The 25,427-nt window shown below is 43.8% G+C and overlaps 1 protein-coding gene across 1 annotated transcript in view; it reads left to right on the top strand.

Moving 5' to 3' along the window:
• Positions 1-15,577: 15,577 nt before the first annotated feature.
• Positions 15,578-25,427, top strand: part of SLC25A30 (solute carrier family 25 member 30) — a 49,805-nt gene continuing 39,955 nt past the window's right edge. Inside the window, exons 1-2 of the mRNA XM_033947431.1 lie at positions 15,578-15,936; positions 24,422-24,508. Coding sequence (XP_033803322.1) covers positions 24,445-24,508 — 64 coding nt within the window. The 5' untranslated portion in view covers positions 15,578-15,936; positions 24,422-24,444. The remainder of the gene's footprint in view (positions 15,937-24,421; positions 24,509-25,427) is intronic.

The raw sequence follows: 25,427 nt of genomic DNA, 5'->3' as shown, positions 1-25,427 counted from the left end.
TTTTCAATGGGACAGATATTTTGCATGTATTACAATGCAAAATATCTGTCCCATTTAAAAAAGAAAAAAATCTCAGATGGCCCTCCCCAACGACCCTCAACAAACGCGGCACCCTCCTAAACCTAAAACAAATGACAGGAGGGATGCCCGCTCCCTTCTGCCACAAAGGAACTCCTCCCCCATGCCCCCCAAAAAAGACAAGAAGGATGCCCAGTCCCTCCTGTCACGAAGGCACCCATTCCCTGAAAAAAAGGCAGGAGGAATGCTCTGATTGGCTCAGCCGGACATATGGTAATGTTGGTGTCCTTAGCCAATTAAGTAAGTGCCTGTCTTTGTAAGTCAAATTAGACTGAGTTCTTAAAATTTGAGATTCCATAATTTGTATATCTTTTTCCACCAATTGTTCGAACACCCTAATATGAGGGTCAATGGGACACGGGGAGCACCACGTAGAGGGTGCCTTCAATGTGTTAGTGGTGATTGCAGAAGTATCTTGAAAGAAGTGTTGCAATTTGCACTTTCTTATAAATTTGTACAAAGCAACCCATGTGTCAAGCGTGTCATAACTATTGGTGGGAACAAAAGAGAGGCCCTTATTTAATACTGAAAGTTCTGTATCACTGAGAGGTCGCTTGGATAAATTGAATACGTTTGTATTTCCTGCTAGGTTTTCTGTACTTTCTATCGAACTGGTCTGGTGTTGGTTTTTTGAACATTTAACAAAAAAGGCTTACTCTGTATTATATTGTCATTGTTATTCCATATGGTGACACCGCACTTACCAGTTGAGATAGAATGGCAAGCATTTTTGTAAATCCCGCCTGTTATTTTTCAGTCAGCCTATCGTGAGGCAATGCGGGATGCCATGTTTTAAGATTTTAAATCAGTGACGGCTTCAGCTTGCTCATTGAGTGACTGCAGAATAAAGATAAGAACCTTCACGGACAAGATTCGGCATTGAAAAGTACCTGCCCTATAAGTTTGCCTTTAATACTGATTCACAATTTTTCTGAGAATATTTTTTTATTCACAGCAAATCGGAGTGGGATTTTTGAATTGGACTCACCACCCCACTCGCTTTAAGACAAGCATTTTTCTCCACTTTGGGTTCCTTGAAAAAGATAGTGAAACGTGGTCCGCATCGGGACCCTCATAAACATCTGAAGTTAAGTGAAAATATTTTTATACTTTAACAAATATTGTGAAGTCATAGTTTGAAAGTAATTTTCCAGCACTTTGTTACATATGCAATGAGTGGGTGGTGGGTCTTGCTATAGGGGCTTCGGTCCAAGGCAAGGTTATACATCTCTGAGTACATGTTATAATTCAAATTATTGTATAACTAATTGTCTGTTGATATGAAGACTTTGAATAGGGGTCACTATATTACATGTTGATATATGAGACTTATTATGGCTGCCATCTAATCTAATCTGATCACTTCTAACCTTCTGAATCCATACATTAGGTCCAAAGTGGCTTATAACAAATACACATTTATAATATGCTCAATAGGAAGAACAACAGTCATTTCAGATTATTTTCAAAGAGATATATCTTCAGATATTTCTTAAAAAAACATATAAGATGCTTAAGATTTTATAAACATTGGCAGAATATTCCAAACCTGCACCACTTAAAAAGAAAAGGATGTTTCAAGAGCTTTTTTTTCATAAACACCTTTTTAAAAGAGAGAATATTTAATAAAAAGTGGTCAGTAGAACTGTATGTATGCCTCTTAATAGTAAAAGCGATCAGATTGTTGAGACGTATAGAAACAAGATCATACAAAATCCTAAACACAAAACAAGATAATTTAAAATCAATATGAGTAGTGGAAATATTAATCTAGCTGATGTTTTACAATAACTGTAGCCTTTTACAGTATAATTCTTAACAGACAACCCGGGGTTTAAAAAAGGTTTGTATATCCTGAGGTGCTCCTTATGGGATTGTTAGGTTCCTGCGGAGTTCGAGGGAAGGAAGCTCGATTGTGGGTTCGGAAGCTTGGTATCTTAGGTTTGAAAGCGATTTTGAAAGAGTGGACCTTGCAGGATTCCCTCTCATATTGGGGTTGGAGACTGGCTATCCTTGAGTTACTGGGTTGGGAAGCTAAGGATGCAAGAGGCACCTATAAACGGAAAAAAAAACCCAACCCTGTTTTTAGTTATTTGGGATCTCTATTTTAATTCTTTAGCCAGATTTTGAATTTGCTTTAAGTTTTCCACAGCTTTTTGGTTTCCTTTCATACCTTGGCTATATCCTGGTTGGGGGGGGGGGGGGGGCTAGACTGTGGTGGGTAGTGCTGGGGGGAATTTGATGTTTCTTTGATTCTTTCTTGTCTGATCCCCTTTTTTGCTTATGCTTTGGGTCTCTTTTACAGAGCGGCGTGCCTGTCTTGCTGGTAGCCATTTGGATGCAGGATTAGACATGTGTTGGAGGGGGAGGGGGGTTTCTATCCTGGTTTGGAACAAGGGGAAAAATTGTTGATGCCTTGACTGTACCTTTCTGCCTACGCTGTTATTGTTGTTCTTTTGTCAATAAAAATTGTTTCAACTTAAAAAAGGTTTGGATAATTTCCTAAAAGAGAAGTTTATAGGCCATTATTGAGATGGCTTGGGGAAATCCATTGCTTATTCCTAGGATAAGCAGTGTAGAATCTGTTTTGCTACTTGGTATCTAGGTAGGTGGTTGGCACCTGGGTTGGCCACTAATGGAAACAGGATAAATTAAATTAAACTTGATACTGGGATTGATGGACCTTCAGTCTATCCCAGTATGGCAATACTTATATTTAGTATAGATAGCATTGCAATGATCTAAATGAGGCAAAATCAACTGTGGAGTCAGTCTTGGAAAGCAATCTTCATAAATGAATTGAGATGTTCTGTATTTTTTTTTCTGGAACTGTGTGACTTTCAGTGAGTTTTGGCAAGTGATACCCACATTCCTGTGCTGTCCTCACATTCTTAGAAAAATAACCTGGGAGTTTGGGCTAGGGCAGGGGTAGGCAATTCCAGTCCTCGAGAGCCGGAGCCAGTCAGGTTTTCAGGATATCCACAATAAATATGCATGAGATAGATTTGCATCTCAAGGAGGCAGTGCATGCAAATCCATCTCATACATATTCATTGTGGATATTCTGAAAACCTGACCTGGCTCCGGCTCTCAAGGACTGGAATTGCCTACCCCTGGGATAGGGCCAACTCAAGGGTATCTAATACCACAGGCAAACCTTTAGCAGTGCACTACCCCATCCCCCTGGAATTGCTGAAGTTTAAACTTTATTAAAATTTGATATACTGCTTATAAAATTATCTATGCGGTATACATGATTATAAAACTAAAATTGTATAATAAAAGGTAATCCCAATAGATGAGACAAATTTATACATATATGGGGGGATAGGGGAAAGAAATGCAATATTCAAATAGGAAAGAGAGACATCAAAGGAAAGTACATATGGGAGGGGATTAAAATTCTGTCAAGAGACAGAATCATGAAGTAATATTAGCAATCAAAAGCATCCTTAAACAGGAATGTTTTTAAGCTTGATTTAAATTTTGTAAGATTGGAGTCTTCCTGAAGATAAGAGGGCAAACTGTTTCATAAAGTCCAGCTCTGGCTCTTTCCCTCTCTTCCCAACCCCCCTCAGGTCTTTCCCTTTATCTTGCTTCTCTCCCCCCCCCCCCGCCCCTCCAGGCATCCAGCATTAGAGAATGACACGGTGAAAAAATTGGTCCCCGTCACCGCCCCGTCCCCGTCTCACCATCCTCTGCACCGCCCCGTCACCGCCATTCCCTTCACCGCCCCGTCACTGCCACTGCCACCCCATTCACCGCCCCGTCACCGCCACTGCCACCCCATTCACCGCCCCGTCACCGCCACTGCAACCCCATTCACCGCCCCGTCACCGTCACCGCTGCATACATAAAAGCCTCAAACGGGTACGATTTTATATACTTTTCTTTATTTACGTATAAAGGAAACATTCTTTAAAACTTTAAAACTTAGTTAAATATTAGTTAATAACTATACAAAAACAAACACGACATGTACTTTTAATGCTTACAATGTTAGCCTACATGGTAAGTAGACGCGGCCGCTGTACCTAATCGCGGCAAAGATCTCCCTGCCGTGATTAGCATAGTGACCGCGGCTACAGCTGCAAGTCTCCCCTCCCCCCAGCGATCACGGCAGGAGGGCACCCAACCCCTCCTGTAGACCCCCCCCAACGGCCCTCCCGACAATCGCAGCAGTAGGGTACCCAACCCCTCCTGCCGGTCCTCCCAATGGCCTCCCCTAAGATCGCCGGCAGGAGGGTACCCAACCCCTCCTGCTGGACCCCCCCCCCAACGAACCCTCCCACCCCGGAACCCCCTTAGTCTTACTTTCCAAGTTGGACCGGACGGCTCCTCACACGTATGGCCAGCAGGCTTGCCTCCGTCCAAATGAGGCGGGCCCGCCCCTACCCTGCCCAACCCACAGGATCCTAGGGCCTGATTGGTCTAGGCACCTAAAGCCACTCCCGCTATAGGAGGGGCCTTAGGTGCTTGGGCCAATCAGGCCCTAGGATCCTGTGGGTTAGGCAGGGGAGGGGAGGGGCGGGCCCGCCTCATTTGGACGGAGGCAGGCCTGCTGGCCAGACGAGCAAGGAGCTGTCCGGTCCAACTTGGAAAGTAAGACTAAGGGTGGTGTTTCGGGATGGCGGGGTTTGTTGGGGGAGGGTCCGGCAGGAGGGGTTGGGCACCCTCCTATTGGCGATATAGGGGGCCGTTGGGGGGGCCGGCAGGAGGGGTTGGGCACCCTCCTACCAGTAATCATAGGGGGGCTGTTGGGGAGCTGGCAGGAGGGGTTGGATATCCTCCTGCTGCGATCGTCGGGGGGGCTGTTGGGGTAGGCAGGAGGGGATGGGTACCCTCCTGCCACGATCGCTGGGGAGAGCTGGTTCTGTCGGCATGAAGGGCTGAGCACCTTCCTGCCGGCGATCGTCGGGGGGGGGGGGGGGGCGGGTTCTATTGGCAGGAAGGGTTGATCTGACAAATGAGGAGCACGGTGAAACACAGGTAAATAGCGGTTCCTAGAAGGGGGTACATTGGCCTGCGGGGACAAATCTTTTCACCGTTTTTGCGGGCGGTGAAAACTTTTGTCCCCGTGTCTGCGGCGATTTGGCTTTGGAGTCTCCATAACCCACAGCCAAACCGCAGCCACGCCACAGCTCCCTGCGGGGATCGCTCCCCGTGTCATTCTCTATCCAGCATCTCTTCTGGGGCAATGCCATGACAATAATAAACATCACTCCTAAACCAAAGTATGTCCTCAGTCTCTTAATTTTGCTGCTAATGCTCACCAAAGCACTTGCATTTTGCTAAAGAAAGCTTTCTTCTGGAGTTCATAAGATGTAACATGAATAGGCAATTTATCCAGGTGCACTTGGAAGTTCTTTGTGATCAAGCCTGTGGCACCCATAATGCTGGGAAATATTTCTCTCTAACATTTTCTTGGTCTCAGACTGCATTTCTTAGTACCTGAGGACTTTCTCTCTCTCTATGCAATTCACCAAGTTGTCACCTGGGACTTTTATAATCAATACCATTCTAGTGTTTTTCCCTTTTACTACTATATCTAGTTTTTATGCATTCAGCTTTTTACCTCTGTGCTGCCACTCCTGCTTCTGCCTTTGCTGCCACCCTTCACCAGGCCAACTCTAAAGGGAATCCAGAGCATTTGGTGCAGGTCCTTGAGTAGATATGCATGCTCTCGGCCTGATGCATTCTGCATTCTCTGAACTTCTTGTTTAGAGAGGTTGAGACACAGCAGGATTTGAACACACACATCTGCATAAGGACCTGTGCTGATCACCTTCCCTTTGGGCTGCTTAGGAGATTTGTGCCAGCAACAGTGCATCTCCAAGATTGGTGCTGCCCTAGGTGGACACCCAATCCACCTTGTAATAGGGCTGGCATTGGTTTGGGGTGGGCACCGAATGGCTCAAACACAATGTACTGGTGGAAAATGGAACTGATGTTTCAAGCCTCTAGAGAAGACTGGGGGAAGAGAGTATACTAGAGTCAGAAAACCATGGTTAAGGGTGATGGGAGCTGCCACTGGCTCTACAGCCTTACAATGAAGAATAATTCAGTGCAAGAATTATGTGCCTTAATCCTGAAGGTTATCAATGTACATATTTTGGCTTCTTTACTGACACAGTTTTCAACATTGTGACAGTAGTTGATGGCAGATAAAGACCAATTATCCAATCCTACCTGCCCAAATGATCACATTCTATACCGGTAAGCCACCAGGGACTTGGCTGGAAGTCAGAATTCAGTTAACTTTATCAGCATGAGAGTTTAATTTGTTGGCAATGTAATACAAATGGAGGGCAATTTGTTATCAGGATATCTAGGTTGTGAAGGCACACAGGCACATATGTTGTGCCTTTCTATAAAGGCAAAATATGTGCCTGTTTATATTACTCAGGTTCTTCTATTTTGCCTTTACCTATTCAGTTCAAGGACAGATTACAGAACAAGAAGCTAGATTAACTTGTTCAGGAACTACAAAAACACATTTTAAACCCACTCAGACTCTACATATTAACTCATAGATAGACCATCATTTTGAAACAGAAAAGCTTTAAAATTCTTCCTAAATTTAAGGTAAACAATTGGAAATTGATTCTACAACTTTACTAATTGATATTAAATAAAGTTGTCTAGTGGATTTAAAATTTCTAAACATTTGGGAATGTTAATTAAAAAAAAAAAATCTCATTTGGTACAGTAGGATCTTATAGCAACATTTTAAATCATTACCTGTTAAAATTAAAAAAACAACAACTCCCAATTTAAACTTATTCGTGCTGCCAGAGGCAATCATTGATGTTTCATATAGAAAGGTTGCAAAGACTCAGATCTCCTTATACCAAAAATTGGTCCGATTGCTGAGTTCTGAACCAATTGTAAGCGGTTAATGTAGGATTTGTATCAAATAGTGTAAAGTTGCAATAATCTAATCTTGATATAATCAAGGATTGTAAAAGGTCCAAAAGGTTTCAAGATCAAAATTTTCTAATTAGATCTAAGTTTCCTAATTATTAGGAGTGATTGTTTGATAATAGATGACACATGATAACAGAACTGTCTATTTCCACCCCTAAAATTCTAGAATGTAAATCTAGGGAAAATTATTCCCATCTAAATAAATAATTGAAATAAATAAGAAGAGACACAAATGCAAAACATTGATAAAGAAAGTTAAGAATGAATATGAAGGGAAACTTGAAAAAGAGGCAAAAACTCATAATTCTATTAGGTACATCAGAAGCAGAAAACCTGCGAGGAAATCCATGGGACCGTTGGATGATCAAGGAGCAAAAGGGGCGCTAAGGGAGGATAAGGCCATAGTGGAGAGGCTGAATGAATTCTTTGCTTAGGTCTTTACGGAAGAAGATGTAAGAGATCTACCTGAACTAGAAATAGATTCAAAGGTGATGATACGGAGGAACTGAAAGAAATCTCAGTGAATCTGGAAGATGTACTAAGCCAAATCGACAAGTTAAAAAGTGAAAAATTGCCTGGACAGGACAGTATACACCCCAGAGTAGTGCTGCCTGATTCAAGAAAATATTTTTCGATTCGATTCAGCCTATTAAATTGATTTTTCAATTCTATTTTCCTGTCCAATTGGGCATTTTTTTTTTTTTTTCAAACATCCTGGTGGGTTTATTTTATAGCCTCTTCACCACCTTTGCCCTCTCCTACCCACACTGGCGCTGTGGTGTAAACAAAATAAACAAACAAAAATGACTTTTCCTCTCTCTCTTAAATCCTAGCTCATGTACATGATCTAATACCAGCTCTGCCAGGATACAAATTTTAAATCTGACACATTGAAATCTCAAAACAGAAAATAAAATTATTTTTTCTACCTTTTGTTGTCTGTTCATTATTCAAATCATTTTGGTCCCAGGCTCTGCGACAAACTTTTTCTGATAACTTGCTTGACAGGGCCTCTTGCCCATTTGTCATTTTCTTCTTTCTCCGTGCTAACCATCCATCTTCCATCTCTGTCCTCCCCTTCCGTTTCCCTTCCCTCCCTCGGAGGTCTAGCATCTTTCCTTTTTTTCATCTCTATTCCCATAGCTGCTGCGATGGACCCCACCATCTCTCCTTTTCTCAACTACCCTTTAATCCAACATCTCTCCCTCCTTCTCCACCAGCTCTCCCTTTCTCTTTCTAACTACTTTCCTATCCAGTATCTCTATCCCCCCTCTACACTATCCCTTGTGTCCAACTTGTTTCCCTTTCTGTTCCTTCCCTTCCTAAATCCCATTGTCCACTATCTCTCTCCCGCTCCTATTTTTTAGATCCATTATTTCTTCTATCCTTCCCCCATCTCCTCCCCTCCACCATCCATCTCCCCCTCCACCAAGTTCATCTCTTCCATCCATCTTCTCCTCATCTCTTCCTTTCTAGTCCACCAACTCCCGCAAGTCCATCTCTCACTCTCCCCCAAGTCCATCTCCCTTCTCCATGATCTCCCCTAAGTTAATCTCTCCTTCTCCCCCAAGTCCATCTTCCCCTCCCCCCTCCATCATCCATCTTCCCCCCTCCACCAAGTTCATCTCTCCCATCCATCTTCTCCCCATCTCTCCTTCTCCAGTCCAACTCCCCCAAGTCCATCTCACCTCTCCCCCCATCTACCTTTAAGTTGACATTACAACATGTTGCTGGTGGTGGTAGTGATTTAGCGATCCACTCCTGCCACCATTCCTTGCATCTCCTCTCCACTGCGGCCCACCCACAGTGAAAACTTCCTTTTTACGCTTGGGCGGCCAAATGGAGAGAAGACGCCCGGGTAACGGCAGGGTAGTAAATTGTATTCACTACCATTGCTTTTGCCTGGCTGGGGAGGAGAGGAGAAATACTTCCGGCTGGGGAGGAGAGAGCCTTGCTGCCACCGATTTGCATGCAGAGACCTGTTTGGGCTTTCCCTCTGCCACCGGAGTCCTTGCTTCTGATGTAACTTCCAGTTTCACAAAATCGGAAGTTACATTAGATGGAAGGACTCCGGTGGCAGAGGGAAAGCCCGAATGGACCTCTAGCAAGGGGGCCAATGAATTGGTAAGTTCAATTTTTTGCCAAAACAAATCAATTCACCTGAAGTGAATTGCTTCGAATCGCGAATCGGGTAGCACTATCCCAGCGTACTAAAAGAACTCAAAATTACTGTCCTACTGTTAGTAATCTGTAACCTGTCGCTAAAATTGTTTCAAGTTTCAAGTTTATTAATATATTTGATGAATCGCTTATTAAAAATACTAAGCGATGTATAAAATCAAAATAGAGAATATAGTACCTGAAGATTGGCGGGTGGACAATGTTATGCCGGTTTTTAGAAAGGGTTCCAGGGGAGATCTGGGAAATTACAGACTGGTTAGCCTAACTTCAGTGCTGGACAAAAATGTTGGAAACAATTATAAAAAATAAAATTGTGGAACGTGTAGACCAGGGGTCCCCAAAGTCCCTCCTTGAGGGCCGAATCCAGTTGGGTTTTCAGGATTTCCCCTATGAATATGCATGAGATCTATGTGTATACACTGCTTTCAATACATATTCAATGGGGAAATCCTGAAAATCCGACTGGATTTGGCCCTCAAGGTGGGACTTTGGGGACCCCTGATGTAGACAAACATGATTTAATGAGACAGAGTCAGCATGGGTTCAGCTGAGAGAGATCTTGCCTCACTAATGTGTGTGACTTCTTTGAAGGTGTGAATAAACATGTGGATAAAGGTGAGCTGGTTGATATAGTGTATCTAGATTTTCAAAAAGCTTTTGACAAAGTTCATGAGAGGCTCCTGAGAAAATGAAAGAGTCATGGGATAGGTGACAAAGTTCAGTTGTGGATTAGGAATTGGTTATTGGATAGAAAACAGAGTGTAGGGTTAAATGGTAATTTTTCTCAATGGAAAGTAAACAGTGGAGTGCTACAGAAATCTGTACTGGGACCGGTGCTATTTAACTTATTTATAAATGATCTGGAAATTGGAACGACTAGTGAAGTGATTAAATTTGCAGATGACACTAAACTGTTCAAAGTTGTTAAAACGCATGCAGATTGTGAAAAACTTGCAGGAAGACAGGGCATCCAAGTGGCAGATGAAATTTAATGTGGACACATGCAAAGTGATGCACATTGGGAAGAATAACCCAAATCACAGTTACCAGATGCTAGGGTCCACCTTGGAGGTTAGCACCCAAGAAAAGAATCTGGGTGTCATTGTAGAAATATGATGAAACCTTCTGCCCAATGTGCAATTGCTACCAAAGAAGCAAACAAGATGCTAGGACTTATTAAAAAAAAAAAAGGGATGGTTAACAAGACTAAGAATGTTATAAACCCTGTGTATTGCTCCATAGTGAAACCCCTCATCTGGAGTATTGTGTTCAGTTCTGGTCTTCTTATCTCAAGAAAGGTATAGCGGCACTAGAAAAGGTTAAAAGAAGAGTAACCAAGATGATCAAGGGGAGGAAAGACTAAAAAGGTTAGGGCTCTTCAGCTTGGAAAAGAGACGGCTGAAGGGAAATATGATTGAAGTCTACAAAATCCACAGTGGAGTAGAACGGGTGTAAGTGGATCAATTTTTCCTGTCAAAAATTACAAAGACTAGGGGATATTCAATGAAGTTCAGGGAAATACTTTTAAAACCAATAGGAGGAAATATTTTTTTCACTCAGAAAATAGTTAAGCTCTGGAACATATTGCCAGATGTTGTGGCAAGAGTGGATAGTGTAGCTGGGTTTAAGAAGGGTTTGTACATTTTCCTGGAGGAAATGTCCATAGTCTGTTATTGAGAAAGACAGGGGGGGGGGAGGGGGGAAGCCACTGCTTGCCCTGGATTGGTTGTATGGAATGTTGATACTCTTTGGGTTTTGGCCAGCCACCATGAGAACTGGCTTCTGGTCCTAATGGATCGTTGGTCTGACCCTATAAAGCTATTATGTTCTTATGTACTCTTATTGCATTTACAAAAATATCTACCGGTATTTTGGCAATCCAAACAAATACAAAGTAGTGACAAATAACTTCACTGAAAGTTCCTACACAGTTATACTTGCTCCATGGAAAACATAACTCTTTCTCCTAAATTTAAGCGAATAAACATGTTTCTCAACTTCACCTCACTCTGCTCATCTTTTGCTCCTGAGAATGTCTCTGTGTATACTCAGTGGCGTACCAAGGGGGGGGGGGGGTGGGAGGGGCGGTCCGCCCCGGGTGCCAGCCCTGAGGGGGTGCTCCCGGCCTTGCCGTTCAGTCCCCCCCCCACCCCCGAAGGACCGCTCGCCCCACTGACCTTCCTGCACCACCTGTGAAGCAGCCCGCAGCGTCAGCGATCCCTAACTGCTTGGGTGCTGCTTCCTGCGCCGTGGTCCCGCCCCTCCTCTGACGTCAGAGGAGGGGCGGGACCGCGGCGCAGGAAGCAGCCTAAGCAGTGCAGGGAACGCGTCGCGATCCTGCTGCGGCTGCTTCATAGGTGGTGCAGGAAGGTCAGTGGGGCGAATGGTCCTTCGGGGGTGGTGGGGGGGAGGACTGAACGGCAAGGCCGGGAGCATAGGTAGTGCTGCTTCATAGGTGGTGCGGGGAGGCCAGGGGGGCGAGCGGTCCTTCGGGGTGGGGCGGGCGGGCAGGCAGGCAGGCTTTCAAGGGGGAGGGGGGTGACAGGCAGGCAGGCCTTCAAGGGGGGACAGGCCTTCAAGGGGGGGGACAGGCAGGCCTTCAAGGGGGGACAGGCCTTCGGGGGGGTGTGCAGACCTTCAACGGGGAGGGACAGGCCTTCAAGGGGGGGCAGGCAGCCTTCAAGGGGGGGACAGGTCTACAAGGGGGTGGGACAGGCCTACAAGGGGGGGTGCAGGCCTTCAGGGGGGGTGCAGGCCTTCGGGGGGGTGCAGGCCTTCGGGGGGTGCAGACCTTCAAGGGGGGGGCAGGCCTTCAAGGGGGGGACAGGCCTTCAAGGGGGGTGCAGGCCTTCAGGGGGGGTGCGGACCTTCAAGGGGGTGCATGCCTTCAAGGGGGGGGACAGGCCTTCGGGGGGGTGCAGACCTTTGGGGGGGTGCAGACCTTCAAGGGGGTGCAGGCCTTCAAGGGGGGGACAGGCCTTCGGGGGGGTGCAGGCCTTCGGGGGGGTGCAGGCCTTCGGGGGGTGCAGGCCTTCAAGGGGGGGACAGGCAGGCAGGCCTTCAATGGGGGGACAGGCCTACAAGGGGGGACAGGCCTTCAAGGGGGGTGCAGGCCTTCAGGGGGGGTGCGGACCTTCAAGGGGGTGCATGCCTTCAAGGGGGGGGACAGGCCTTTGGGGGGGTGCAGACCTTTGGGGGGGTGCAGACCTTCAAGGGGGTGCAGGCCTTCAAGGGGGGGACAGGCCTTCAAGGGGGGGACAGGCAGGCAGGCCTACAAGGGGGGACAGGCCTACAAGGGGGAGACAGGCAGGCAGGCCTACAAGGGGGTGGGACAGGCCTTCAAAGGGGGTGCAGGCCTTTAAGGGGGGACAGGCCTTTGGGGGGGACCCTGGTTTAGAAGTACACGGAGGGAAGGGGGTGTTCAAAGAGACGTGCATATGCCAAACTTTGGGGGGGAGGAAGAAATAATGGGTCTGAAAATAGAGGAGAGGGAGAGAGATGATGGACCATGGGATTTAGGGAGGGAAGGAACAGAAAGGGAGGGAAATTGGACACAAGGAATGGTGTGGAGGAGTGTACTGGATAGGAGGGTAATTGGGAAAAGAAAGGGAGAGATGGTGGACTCTGGGGTGGTGAAGAAGGAGGGAGAGATGCCGGATGAAAGGGTAGTTAAGAAAAGGTGGATCTGTGGAGGGAGATGAAAAAAAGAAAAGATACCAGACTTCCTGGGGAGGGAAGGGAAATTGAAAGGGAGGACAGAATTGGCAGATGGATGGTTAGCAAGAAGAAAGAAGGAGACCCTGGCAAGCAAGTTATCAGAAGAAAACCAGAGCCTTGGACCAACAAGATTTGAAATATAACCAGACAACAAAAGGTAGAAAAATTAATTTTATTTTCTGTTTTGTGATTATAATATGTCAGATTTGAAATGTGTATCCTGCCAGAGCTGGTGTTGGACTGCAAACGTGAGCTAGGATTTAACAGAGAGAGGAAAAGTCCTTTTTGTTTCTTTATTTTATTTACACCACAGCGCCAGTGTGGTTAGGAGAAGCCAAAGGGGGTGAAAAAGCTATAAAACCCACCAGGAGTTTTGAAAAAAATCACCCAACTGGGCAGGAAAATCGAATTGAAAAACCAATTCAATAGGCTGAATCGAATCAAAAATTTTTTTCCTGAATCTGGCAGCATTAGTTTGCGCTACTGTCTTAGACTTTAGGACCTGGGATTGGGTAGGGATTGCATCCTCAGTACTTTATAATGCAAGTGAAATGAGGATTTGGTCAGACTTTTGAAGGGTCTGCAGAAAAAAAATATTGTATAGGCCGGGGACATGAGACAGCAGGAAATGGGAACTTTTCTTCCTTCTATTTTTATGAATGGAAAGGCTGAGGATGTCAGAGAGTTCAGTTAAAATATGTGCTTTATAAGAAAATATAATAACGTGTTTTATAAAGTTTATAGCATAGCTGGCCTACCCAGTGAGGTGTTCCTAGTGGTGATGGTGGCAGCGTGTCAATGTGTTGAGAGGAAGAGGTGGTCTGGGAAATTCTGCTGAGCAAACTCCGGGCCCATTTCCACCCCCCAGTTAGTCCACTCCACTCAACTGGTTCACACACTGAGTGGGTCTTTGGGTGTTGTTTTGGGATCTCTTCCAGTGGTTTATCTCCTTCTGGTCCAAGGAAGGAAACTTTGTTATCCTTAGCATTGACCTACAGAATATGTTTGTAACAGCGCTGCTTATGTGGCATTAGGCTATGTAGTGATCGAAAGAAAAAACAGACCTTTGCACATTTTTGCACTATATGGTGGGTGTATGAGGAGATTCACATTTCCTGCACAGCTAAGTCCATGTGAAGTTACCTTGTGCTGTATTTGACATCTAGCAAGGTCTCTGTTTGAAAGGAAAGATCTAAACTTAAAAATGAAGTGGCCAGAAGTTATGGTAAAAGCAGATAGTGTAGCTGGTTTTAAGAAAGATTTGGACAAATTCCTGGAGGAAAAGTCCATAATCTGTTATTAAGACATGGGGGAAGTGTCTGCTTGCCCTGGATCGGTAGCATGGAATGTTGCTACTCTTTGGGTTTTGACCAGGTATTAGTGTCCTGGATTGGCTACCATGAGAATGGGCTACTGGGCATGATGGACCATTGGTCTGACCCAGTTAGGCTATTCTTATGTTATGTTCTCATCTGTAGGGGCCTTTGTTTTCACTTCTTATTTTAATGTATTTTTTTCTGGGAACTTATCAGTGTTTTTTATAATGGGAACAAAAATGGAAGAGAATTAATGTGTGTGGGATGAGGGGATAACTAATTTCTTCAGCTAAATAATTCAATCCACTTCAAACAGACATAGGAGAACTCACGCACCATTCACACACCTTCCAACCAAAAACGTCAAAAGAAAAAAACTGTTCGACAACCTCCTAGCCATTCGAGCTGCAGCACTCGACCCCCAACTCTACAACCAACTGACATCGACCACAGACTGCAAAACCTTCAAAAAGAAATAAAAATCCTTCTATTCAAAAAACACATAAAACCGAACTAACACAATCAGAACTGTCCCAAGCATCACCTGGAACTACTCCATATGTACTTCTGATGTCATGACAATTCAGACATAATTTATGTTATGTTATGTTTGGAATATAAGAAAATTTTCACTGCTTGTTTCTATTCTGACCATTTATTCCGTTTCATGGTCATTACAAAAAATATTTTTTTACATGGGGGGGGGGGGGGTGTGTCAAAAAATGATGGGCCCCGGGTGCCACATACCCTAGGTACGCCACTGTGTATACTATACATAAAAGTATGTGCTATATATTTTATTTTGGTTCATTTGATTACGTGCTTCATCAATCACATTCAACAGTTGTATATTTTAATGTACTGTATATAAATGACGATGGAAAATCGATTTATATCAACTACCCACAGACAATGTTATAAGTGCCTATTTCTGCATGGAAAAGTCTGATGTCCAAAAAAGGTTTTTAAAATTACCAAAGTGGTTAAAAGATTATTTTTTTAAAAAAAAGATAATATATTGATATGTTATATTTCTTTCTCACCGCCACAGATTTGTTGGATTTTTCAAGTACTATATATACAGTTTAAACAGTGAGACGGCGAGGAAGCAAGGCGGTTAAACACTTCTGACACAAAACTATTAGCCCACCGCTAATTTCTTCAGCTTAACCTGGTTCTGACCAGATCGGGCAGGGAATACACTGCCGCGTGCCCTACACAAGGTCATCGAACCCTGCTCTCCGGCAACTCTAAAGCTTCGCTCACTGTGTCATCATTCTCCCTTCACGTGAATATGCCACCACCCCGCCCCATTGCCTTGCTGCCAATGAAAAGAGGGGCTGGGCAGCGAGGGCGGGGCCTGGACGTTAATGCCTCTCTTCGGGAGAAGGGTAGCTCTTTCCGCTTGCTTTGGGGCTAGCGCGCGGGTGGTTTGCATCGTTGCAGTCGCCCTGGCTGCTGTCGTTGCTGGCATTGGGGCACGCGGCGGCTCGTGCGTAGTGATGCACGTGTTCTAACAGACGGGATAGCGCCCCTGAACTTCTTGTACATCTTCCTCTTCTGAGAAGAGCCGAGCGGAGGCGTCTAGGCCGGGAAGATTTGGGGAAGAGCGCTCCTCCCCCTCGCTGGAGGTGGAGCGAAGGCGTTTGTTGCGGCGACGGTGCAGTTATAACCTCCATTGACCTCCGCTACAAAGGCTGTGGCGGCGGTAAATTAGGTAGGTGAATAGTGAACAATGGGCAGCGCCAGATCTTTGGCAGTGAGGCAGGGAAACCCCATTATTCAGCTGTTTAACACCCACGTTACTCATTCCCCAAAATAAATGCATCCCCTAATCCTTTATACATCCGGTTTGGCTGTCATGAATACAGAGTACTGTAAATTCTGTTAAGCAGGGGCTGACTGTCTTACGTTTTTTTGTATACAACGCTACGTAAGTCTCGTACCACGGTAGCGTAGAAATAAGTAGAATTATCAACGCCGCTTTGTAGCCATCTATGCTCTCGTGCTCGCCGATCTTCGGTTTCAAGGGGCACGTGATGCCTTTTCGTAATGCGACTGAGGGGTTGGGGGTCATATGCATCCTAAATGTCAAGAGGTTCTGGCTACGTTGAGCAGCAAGTTGTAACTCTGTAAGAAAACTCGAGAGGGCACTTCTTGAGGACAGACCTCTAGTTAAGGGCAGGGGACGGTATAAGCAGAAGATAAGCGTTTCCGAGCATGGGGCAAGTAAAGATGATCTTTAAGGGCGATGAAGGAATTTCAGAGCTCCTAGTATGGATGGTAATGTGATTTTCATATACTGTACCATAAATTTCTATTCCTAATTCATAGTAAGAAAAAAAAAATATATAATGTGGAACAGCTAAAAACCACTGGGCAATGTTTCCTGAATCACCTTCTCCATTAATAAACATAACAAAATAGTTACTCATGTTAAAATAAAACTTCAAATGTTAGCACCAACTTCAGTTGCAATACATAATCCAATTAAAATGCTTTGTCAAATGACTATGTGCTGCATAATTTACAGAATAAAAAAGTTTTCTTTGAGGACAAGCAGGCATAAAATACTAGTATAGATATTACAAAGTGCACTGTCACTTGTTACTTTACATTTTTTAGGCAGTGCCAATACAGTGTATATGCTGGTGCCTTCCTGCCTGATGTCAGCTCATGGGACTGTCGGTTTTTTGTTTGGAGCTGAGAAGCTGTGGTTTCAGTTCTCTCTTCAGCACATCAAAATTTTGTAATATTTTTTGGGAGCCGTGCTGGGGGGGGGAGGGGGTTTGGCAACCCTGCAGAATGGGGCATGTGGGAGAGATGCCCACCCCTCAGATCCTTGCTGACATGGCTGGGTTAGGGGCTATACTTCTGATATTTTGCTATAGTTCGGGACAATTATGTTGGTTGCTATGTTGAATTGTTAATTACCAATAAACAGGGCTGCGGCTAAGCTTCCACCAGTAAGTGTCTGTGTGGTAATGTTATATGAGTTTGGAGAATGTTTGTGTTGGGGGAGGATGGATGTTAATGGAGAGTAGTGGACCTATCCAGATCCTGCTGTTAGAGCCTTCCAATCCTTCCTTTGATAGTTTTCATCATAATTTTTGTTTTTATCATGTTCCAGTATGTAACCTGACTTTGGTTTATTTTTGTTAACTTTTTGATTTTCGGTCTTTGGGCCACATTGAGCCTCTCTTCCTCCCTCGGAGCATCAGTTGTTTTGGGATACCTTTCACTCATACTTCCCAGGCTGTTGAATCCTTTGATTTAGTGTCGGCCATTTTCCCCTCCATGTCAAAGATGGTACTGAGAGACTTTCAAGAAGTGCTCTCGATATAATCAGACCATCTCAGGCTCTGACCCACACAGTCGGTGTGTCCAGTGTTTGGGTCCTGATCATTGGGACATTAATTGTGCCCTTTGTCTCCGTACGCAAAAGAAGTCGCACAAAGGCCAGAAACTTCAATACAAAAAACTTATTTCAGTACCGCATTTACATTGAGTGTAGTGGGGGACTCTGAATCCGACCTCTTATGACACCCAGTGTTGACATTTGCGCTCCTTGCATCGATGCCACATCCAGAGTATTGGGCTCTTTGCAGAGGCAGGATTCTACTTCATCTTCATTGATGTCTCAGGCATTGAAGGATGTAGCACATAAGAAAGCTAAGAAGCACAAACATTCTTCCCTTTCTAGGCATGCCACTGTGTTCTTCCAAGCATTGACTTCCTCAATGCATAATAAGAGCCAATGCACAGATGACCATTCTCTCCTTCTATCCATCCATTCTCTCCTTGTAGCCATATAAATGATTGTAGTTCCACCCCGCTTCTCTTATGTCTCGATTTGTCAAGTATTTACCCTAGATATTAATGATATGTTACCAGTTTTATACTTTTATTTTTAATGTAATGTACACCACTTTGACAATTTTAAGCGGTATATCAAATTTTTAATAAACTTGAGAAGCTAGGTATTTATGTTCTTCCCAAGAATTGTTATTGGTAATACCATCTTGTAAAGCTTGTTGTAGATGGCTCTCCTCTAGGAAAAGAACACTTTTGGGAAGCGCTGCAGAGTTTTTGAATTCTCTACTCAGTGAAATAAGAAACTTGTCTAATATTGGTCTTTTTAGGAAATCGATAGAAACATGGTTATTTCAGAAATATTTTTGATTAAGTAGGGTGGATATTGTGATAATATTTTAAGATGTATTGGTTTGTAAATTTTTAGGTATTGTATTATCTTTTATTGTAACCTGCTTAGAACTTTGTGGTTAAGCAGGCTATAAATATGGAAATTAAAATTATTTGAAATCTGTTTTATTAAGAGATCATCAGACAAAAACAAAATCCAACAGGTCTGCAGTAGAGAAACAGTAAAGCCAAAACAAAAGTTGAAACAGCATCTTGTACATTGTTCTGCGGTTTCATCTTTTGTTTCTCTTTTTTTAAGAGACCAAACATATACAGTGTCTACAAAAGCATATTACAAGAAAACACGACATGAGCAAGTGCATGGCATGTGCAATCGATCTTGAGTTTATACATTAACCCAATACTCCCCCCCCCAAAGTCTAAAAAGATATCAAGGAGACTCATTCCATAATGGACCTTGAAGACGAGAGAGAGAAGAGAAAAGAAGAACCCCTAAAACCCCGGAGCAAGAGAGCTAGACAGTAAAAAGAAAAAAGTTCAACACGAACACTGGCGGCCTGACTGACGGCCCCTCCAGTTTAGAGTCTCAGCGCTTTGAGTCCCCCCCCCACCCGTCCTCCCAGAGAATTCAGCATGGCACTGTGTGCTTTAGGAAAGAGAGAAAAAATATACACTTCACCAGACCTGAAGAAATGAAAATGTGTTCAGGATTCAACAGAACTCAAGTTCAATACCAGTATTCATTAGTTGTGGGATCTGCTCTCATGCATTCACACAGCCTGTGAACTTATAGTTCTGCTCCTTCATGCAGAGAAGCCAGAACATTGGACTCTTTTGGCAAACACATTTTCCAGTCGTCCCTGCTTCTCAACAGAATTATAGACTACCATTTTTACATGTCCATTTACTTCAAGACTTAAACTATTGCCAGAATTTTGAGGAATTTCTGCCCCCAGACCATTTAAAACAATTTCAACAATTATCTAAGAATTTGTTTACTACTAGAACGTTCATGGCTTGAGCAGCTTTCTGATGGACTTATATGGCTACAACTTCATGTTGAACACTGAATTGACTTAGGGGTCCTTTTACTAAGGTGCGCTAATTGATTTAGTGTGTGCTAAAGTAGTTTAGCACATACTAAATGCTAAGGCACCCATTATATTCTATGGGCATCTTAGCATTTAGTGAATGCTAATCTTTAGTGCATGCTAAATTGATTTAGTGTGCACAAAATCAGCACGCGCTAAATCAGTTAGCGCGTCTTAGTAAAAGGACCCCTTAGTGATACACTTGTATATGTGGATAAGAACTTGGGCCCTAGAAAATACATGTTTGTGGGGGAATGTTGCTGTTTCACTGACATGCAGAAGAAAAAGCTGTACACTGATATTGTTTTTTTTGTTTTTATGCTGTTTTAGCTTTGAAATGAGTTAAAAAATTCAGATGGCCATGTTCTGAATCCAGGGGCCATTTATTGAATAAAATTACATTACCCTGCACTGCATAAAGAATATTAAAAATAGCCTCTTTAGGTCAAAATTAAAAATATAACTCCAAAAATTATTTAAAGACATTATTTGAGAAAAACTTACCACATTGTGTACACATTGACACATATTCAATTTTTTTCCCATATCTTATTACCTCTCCTAATAGTTAACATTTTAGACGTTATTAAGTAACTGAGGGAGTCTCCACAGAAAGTATGGCACTTGGGCAACTGAGGTGCTAACCCCCTCATGGGTAGATGTGAATCACTAGTTTGCTTTTTCTGAAAATATTAGGATTAGGGGGCATGCAATGAAGTTACTAAGTAGTAGATTTAAAACAAACTGGAGAAAATATTTTTTTCACTCAATGTGTGATTAAACTTTGAAATTCATTGCCAGAGAATGTGGTAAAAACAGCTTAGCAGAGTTTAAAAAAGGTTTGGATAATTTCCTAAAAGCCCATAAGCCATTTTCTAGACAGACGGGTAATATCCCCATGCTCGTGAGCTGTTCAGATGGAATCCACTCCAGCTTTTGAATCCATCCTCATTCACTAGAGTGCTCTGCTGCCCTCTTCAATTTTTCCTTCCAAGCGCAGGAGCGTGGAGGCTGTGGAGCCCAAGAGATGCAAGCCGGAGTCAAGTAAAGAAGACTCTACGCTGCCTCATATGGCATTTTCTCCAGATTTTGTTAATCTGATATGGAGAACTTATTTGGATGGATGAGATTCTCAGGGAAAGTCAGGCAGCGCACCAAGAGGTGTGCGTGGGGGCTTGGGTTCCCATGGCGCATCTACCTTAGAGCCTGGCCAAGATCCAGTGGGCTTTTCTGAGGGAGATTCGGACGATGAGAAGTCTATTTGTCTGCCTTTACTGTCGCAGAGCGAGCCCTCCCTGTTGGGAGATGCAGGATCACAGGCTGGTATAAGTGCGTAAGATACAGTGGTGGCCTTTGATTAAGGGGGTGATCTCGGTCCGCTGGCTGCTCAGACCCTCAACTCTGGTTGAGCTTATTGTGAGCTCTTTGTGGGAGTTCAGCTTGGAATCCTAGCAGGTCCTCTCTGCTCCATAATGAGTGGAGTAAGAGCCCAGTCTTCCTCATTTCCCATGGCATCCTGACATCAGTGTTTACTCATGGAGCACTGGGATGCTTTTGATTAATCTCTTAAAGTAACCAAGACAATGGCTCGGCTGATGGCACAAGATGGCACAGATGTTCGCTCAGCCCAAGGTAGATTCCTTTGTAGTGAAGGTAACCATGCATGTCCCCACCAAGTGAGGGAAGTGTGATATTAAAGGATATGCAGGATTGTAGAGTGGATGTGATTCTTCAAAGATATTCGAGGCACTAACCTTTGAGTATCAAGGCAGGTGCAGCAGCTTCATCTGTGACACACATCGGTCATACCAGGTTGTGGGACTTGAGCTGGCCAACGGTGGCCTTTGCCCCAGCTCCTATTAGCTGTTGCGGAGATATGATAGAGACGTTTAAATACCTACGTAATATAAATGTGCATGAGTTGAGTCTCTTTCATTTGAAAGGAAACTCTGCAATGAGAGGGGCTTAGGATGAAGTTAAGAGGTGATAGGCTCTGGAGTAATCTGAGGAAATACTTTTTTATAGAAAGGGTGTTGGATGCATGAGACAGTCTCCCGGAAGAGGTGGTGGAAACAAGAGACTGTGTCTGAATTCAAGAGGGCATGGAATAGGCACGTAGGATCTTTCAGAGAGAGAAAGAGATAATGGTTATTGCAGATAAGCAGACTAGATGGGCATTTGGTCTTTATCTGCCATCATGTTTCTATGTAGCCAATATTCTCTATAACATCAGAGTCATGAGCAAAGTTTTGGCTTATTTGATCTCGGCCCACAGAATGCTCTAGATCAAGCAATGGGCTGGAGATTCTTCCTCCAAAGCTACCCTCAGCAGACTTCTTTCAAGAGACAAACATTGTTTGGAAAGGGACTGGACGATCTGACGAGTATGGCAGATTGTCAGCCAAAATCTCTACTGGACAGCAGACCGCAAGCCTCTAGAGGCCCAAGACGGTCTAATTTTTGTGGCTTCAGGTGGAGCCTCCTCTCGGAGATCCTTCCAGGGAGCCACAGAGATTCTCAGGTCCCTGGCAGAGTTAAGTCTCCAGTTCTCATTCTGCTCCAACCTCCAAGAAAGCACAATGACGCTAGGTCCTGAGCAGTTTGCCTGATGATAGGGGGATGGCTCTTGGAGTATGTGGTGACCTGGGCGCAGATCTTGTCAGACTGTTGGGTGCTGGAGATAATTCAGAGCGGTTACAAGCTTGAATTCCTCCAGCCCCTAATGGACTGGTTTGTGGCCTCCCTGGTGGGGCAACCAGAGAAAACAAGCAAGGTTGCAGCTAGCGTTCATAGGCTATTAAATATTCAGGCCATAGAGTTTGTGCCACCTGAAGATTTGGGCTCAGGCAGATACATCATGCCCAAGAGGGACTCAGATGACTGGAGACCCATTCTGTATCTTTCACACCTCAATGCAGCATTGAAAGTGCTGCACTTTTGCATGGAGGCACCAGGGGAGTGTCTAACCTCTCTGGATTTGATGGAGGCTTACCTGCACATTCCTGTATTCTGGAACACAGAAAGTTCCTGAGACTTCATGTCCTGGTAAACCATTACCAATTTTCAGCTCTTCCCTTTTGGGCTGGCGACAGCTCCTTGTACCTTTACCAAGGGGGGGGTGGGGGTGGTGGTAGTAGCTGCCCATTTATGTAAATCGGGTTTGCAGGTTCACCCATGCAGGAACAACTAACTGGCTGATCAGAGCTCTGTCATTTTGTAAAGAGAACAAGCAGTAGCCCACATAGTTCAGGTCCCACAGTGCCTGGGCTGAATAGTGAATTTCTGAATGAGTCAACTGGTTCCATCCCAAACCCTGGAATACCTGGAAGTTTTCTTCAACATGTCAGAAGGTCATATCTACCTTCCAGAGGCATGTGCTTATTGACCAGCTCCGTCCACATGGCACTACCTCCAAGTGCAAGGCTGCATGGAAGCCACAATAGATGTGATCCCTTGAGCCAAGGCCCATATGTGGTGTCTCCATAGTGTTTCTGTCAAGGTGGTTACCTCAGTCTGACTCCCTACACATGTCTCTGCTGTGGACTTTGGAGGCCTGGACAAGTATGAGCTGATTGCTCCTTCCACAGGCATTTTCAAGGGATATACCCTTCGGAATAGCCTCGTGGGTAATTGTGACAATGGATGTCAGCCTGTTTGGCTGGGGAACTCACTGCAACAGAAGCCTGATCCAGGGGTGCTGGTTAGCTTCCCAAAAGAAGTGGTAGCCTCCCCAAAGAAGTGCCACTTATTTGTAAAAGCCTTCTATGAATAAGGAATTTCTGCTTTAATGTACTTCTCCTAGGATCTTTATATTTGATGAATTTGTGTTTGTTTTTTTTTCTAAGCTTGTATTTTAGTATGTTTTCAGTTGAATTTTATGTACGTTCATTTGTAATCTGCCATAATAGGCTCAGCACTTCACAGGATTGCAAACCATCGAGGAATGGTCATTCTTTTGGCTCCAAATTGGCCCATGAGACCATGGTATGTGAAGCTAGTGTATCTTCAGAAGGGCACAAGTCTCAGACTGTGAGTACAGCTGGACCTTCTTTCTCAGGGACCAGTGGTCACAAAAGTTACAGATCGTTTTGCTGGAGTGGATTCCTTGAGCATGGGGATATTATCTGTCTGTCCAGAATGACACACCTATCTACTAGAAAAGATATTAGCAAGGTAAGGACCTAATCTCTTTATTAAGATGGACTTGAGGAACATCCACTTCTTCTTATTCCTAAAATAAGCAGCATAAAATCCTGCTTTATTCTTTGGGATCTTGTCAGGTACTTGTGACCTGGGTTGGCCCCCTGTTGGATACAGGATACTGGGCTAGATGGACCTTTGGTCTGTCCCTGTATGGCAATTCTTATCATGATCTTCTATAACCTGGTGCTTAATATTGGGTGTCAGTTGCACACAAGTTATAAAATATACATAAGTGCTAATATAAAAATTATGCTTGCAAATCACTTGGCACATAAAAGCGAGGTGAATGGAGAATGTACAGGACTTCAGTGGGTCTCAGGTTGTGTGTTGCTTGGCACAGTTAAGCGCCAACAATAATGCTTTCTATAGACATGATGTAATGCTGGTGCCTACACTTGGGTGCGTCTGTGTTGATTTATGCTAATATTCTATATGATTATAACAGCGTCTTGGTGCCCAGTGGCACTGAGTTATAGAATTGTCCCTTAAGCTTCTAAAAGTTAGCTGAAGCTTGGAAAGCTATTTTTCCTTGTCAGGCTCAGTTGGATAATATCAACTACTTGTGAGGATTTTAGTCTTGCAGTTCAAGGAGAACACATGCTAAAATTAAGTACAGTAACTGGTTTTCTGCTTCAGTACTAACATATGTGAAGAGATCATTAGGTGATGCTGAAATTTATTCCACCTAATAGTGTGTTTATTGTGCATTGATAATGTAGTTCAATTGTGTTTCTGCCTTTACAGAAGAGAACACGTTCTTAATCAAAATGTCTGCCCTTAACTGGAAGCCATTTGTTTATGGAGGTTTAGCATCTGTAACTGCTGAATGTGGTAAGTGCTTGATTAAGGCTTAGATTAAAAACATTTTTAACCATCTACAAGCTTTTTATTAAATGAGTACACAGTTTAAAAAATAGCCAAAAGTTTGAGTGCTGTGCTCTTTGTCTTGTGTATCTCATTGTACATAACATATTTTGTTGTTGCTAAAAGTGGGACCGATGCAGAAAGCTAGCACGGCTGGAAGCGTGAGACTTCTGCATCTTGTGACCATAGTTGTGCGCAGACAAATGTTTTCATGTAAAAGATAGCACTTCACTAACACATAGAAGCATATTTTCAAAGCTCTTAGACTTATAATGTTCCATAGTAACCTGTGGAACTTTATAGGTTTAGGTGCTTTGAAAATGAGCTCCCTAGTGTACTAAATTGTAGCTATTGGCTATTAAGGGCTCCTTTTACGAAGCCGCGGTAGCGGCTTTCAGTACGCACCAACCCCCCGCGCTAGCCAGACAACTACCACCTGCTCAAGAGGAGGCAGTAGTGGCTAGCGCGGCTGATGGTTTAGCGCGCACTATTATGCGCGTTAAACCGCTAACGCGCCTTCGTAAAAGAAGCCCTAAGTCTTCTGCAGTGCACACATCTTTACGTTGGGACTGAACACAAGCACAACATTCAAACTTTAGTTGCAGTTTGAGGAGGCATAGAAAGGTTAGTTGAGAGGATTTAATATTGGTTTTGGGGATTTAGTGACTTTTTTTGTATGTTTTTGCTGCAAATGTAACAGTATCTGCTACTTTAAGAAAGAACGGGAAGTGACAGTTCTGCCTACAAGTCTGAGAAGGGAAAAAAATTGTCATTAGAATGTGTGTTCTGTGCATAAATACAGGCATCACAAAAATTTATATGCAAAAAACTTTTGCGGGGCTATTTTATCTGCAAGAATAATATTTGGCATATATGAGCTGATTTT

The sequence above is a fragment of the Geotrypetes seraphini genome, chromosome 6, assembly GCF_902459505.1.
Source record: "Geotrypetes seraphini chromosome 6, aGeoSer1.1, whole genome shotgun sequence".
NCBI lineage: Eukaryota > Metazoa > Chordata > Amphibia > Gymnophiona > Dermophiidae > Geotrypetes > Geotrypetes seraphini.
Note: the sequence above shows the minus strand (reverse complement) of the source record. Positions and strands in the feature narration are given on the sequence as shown.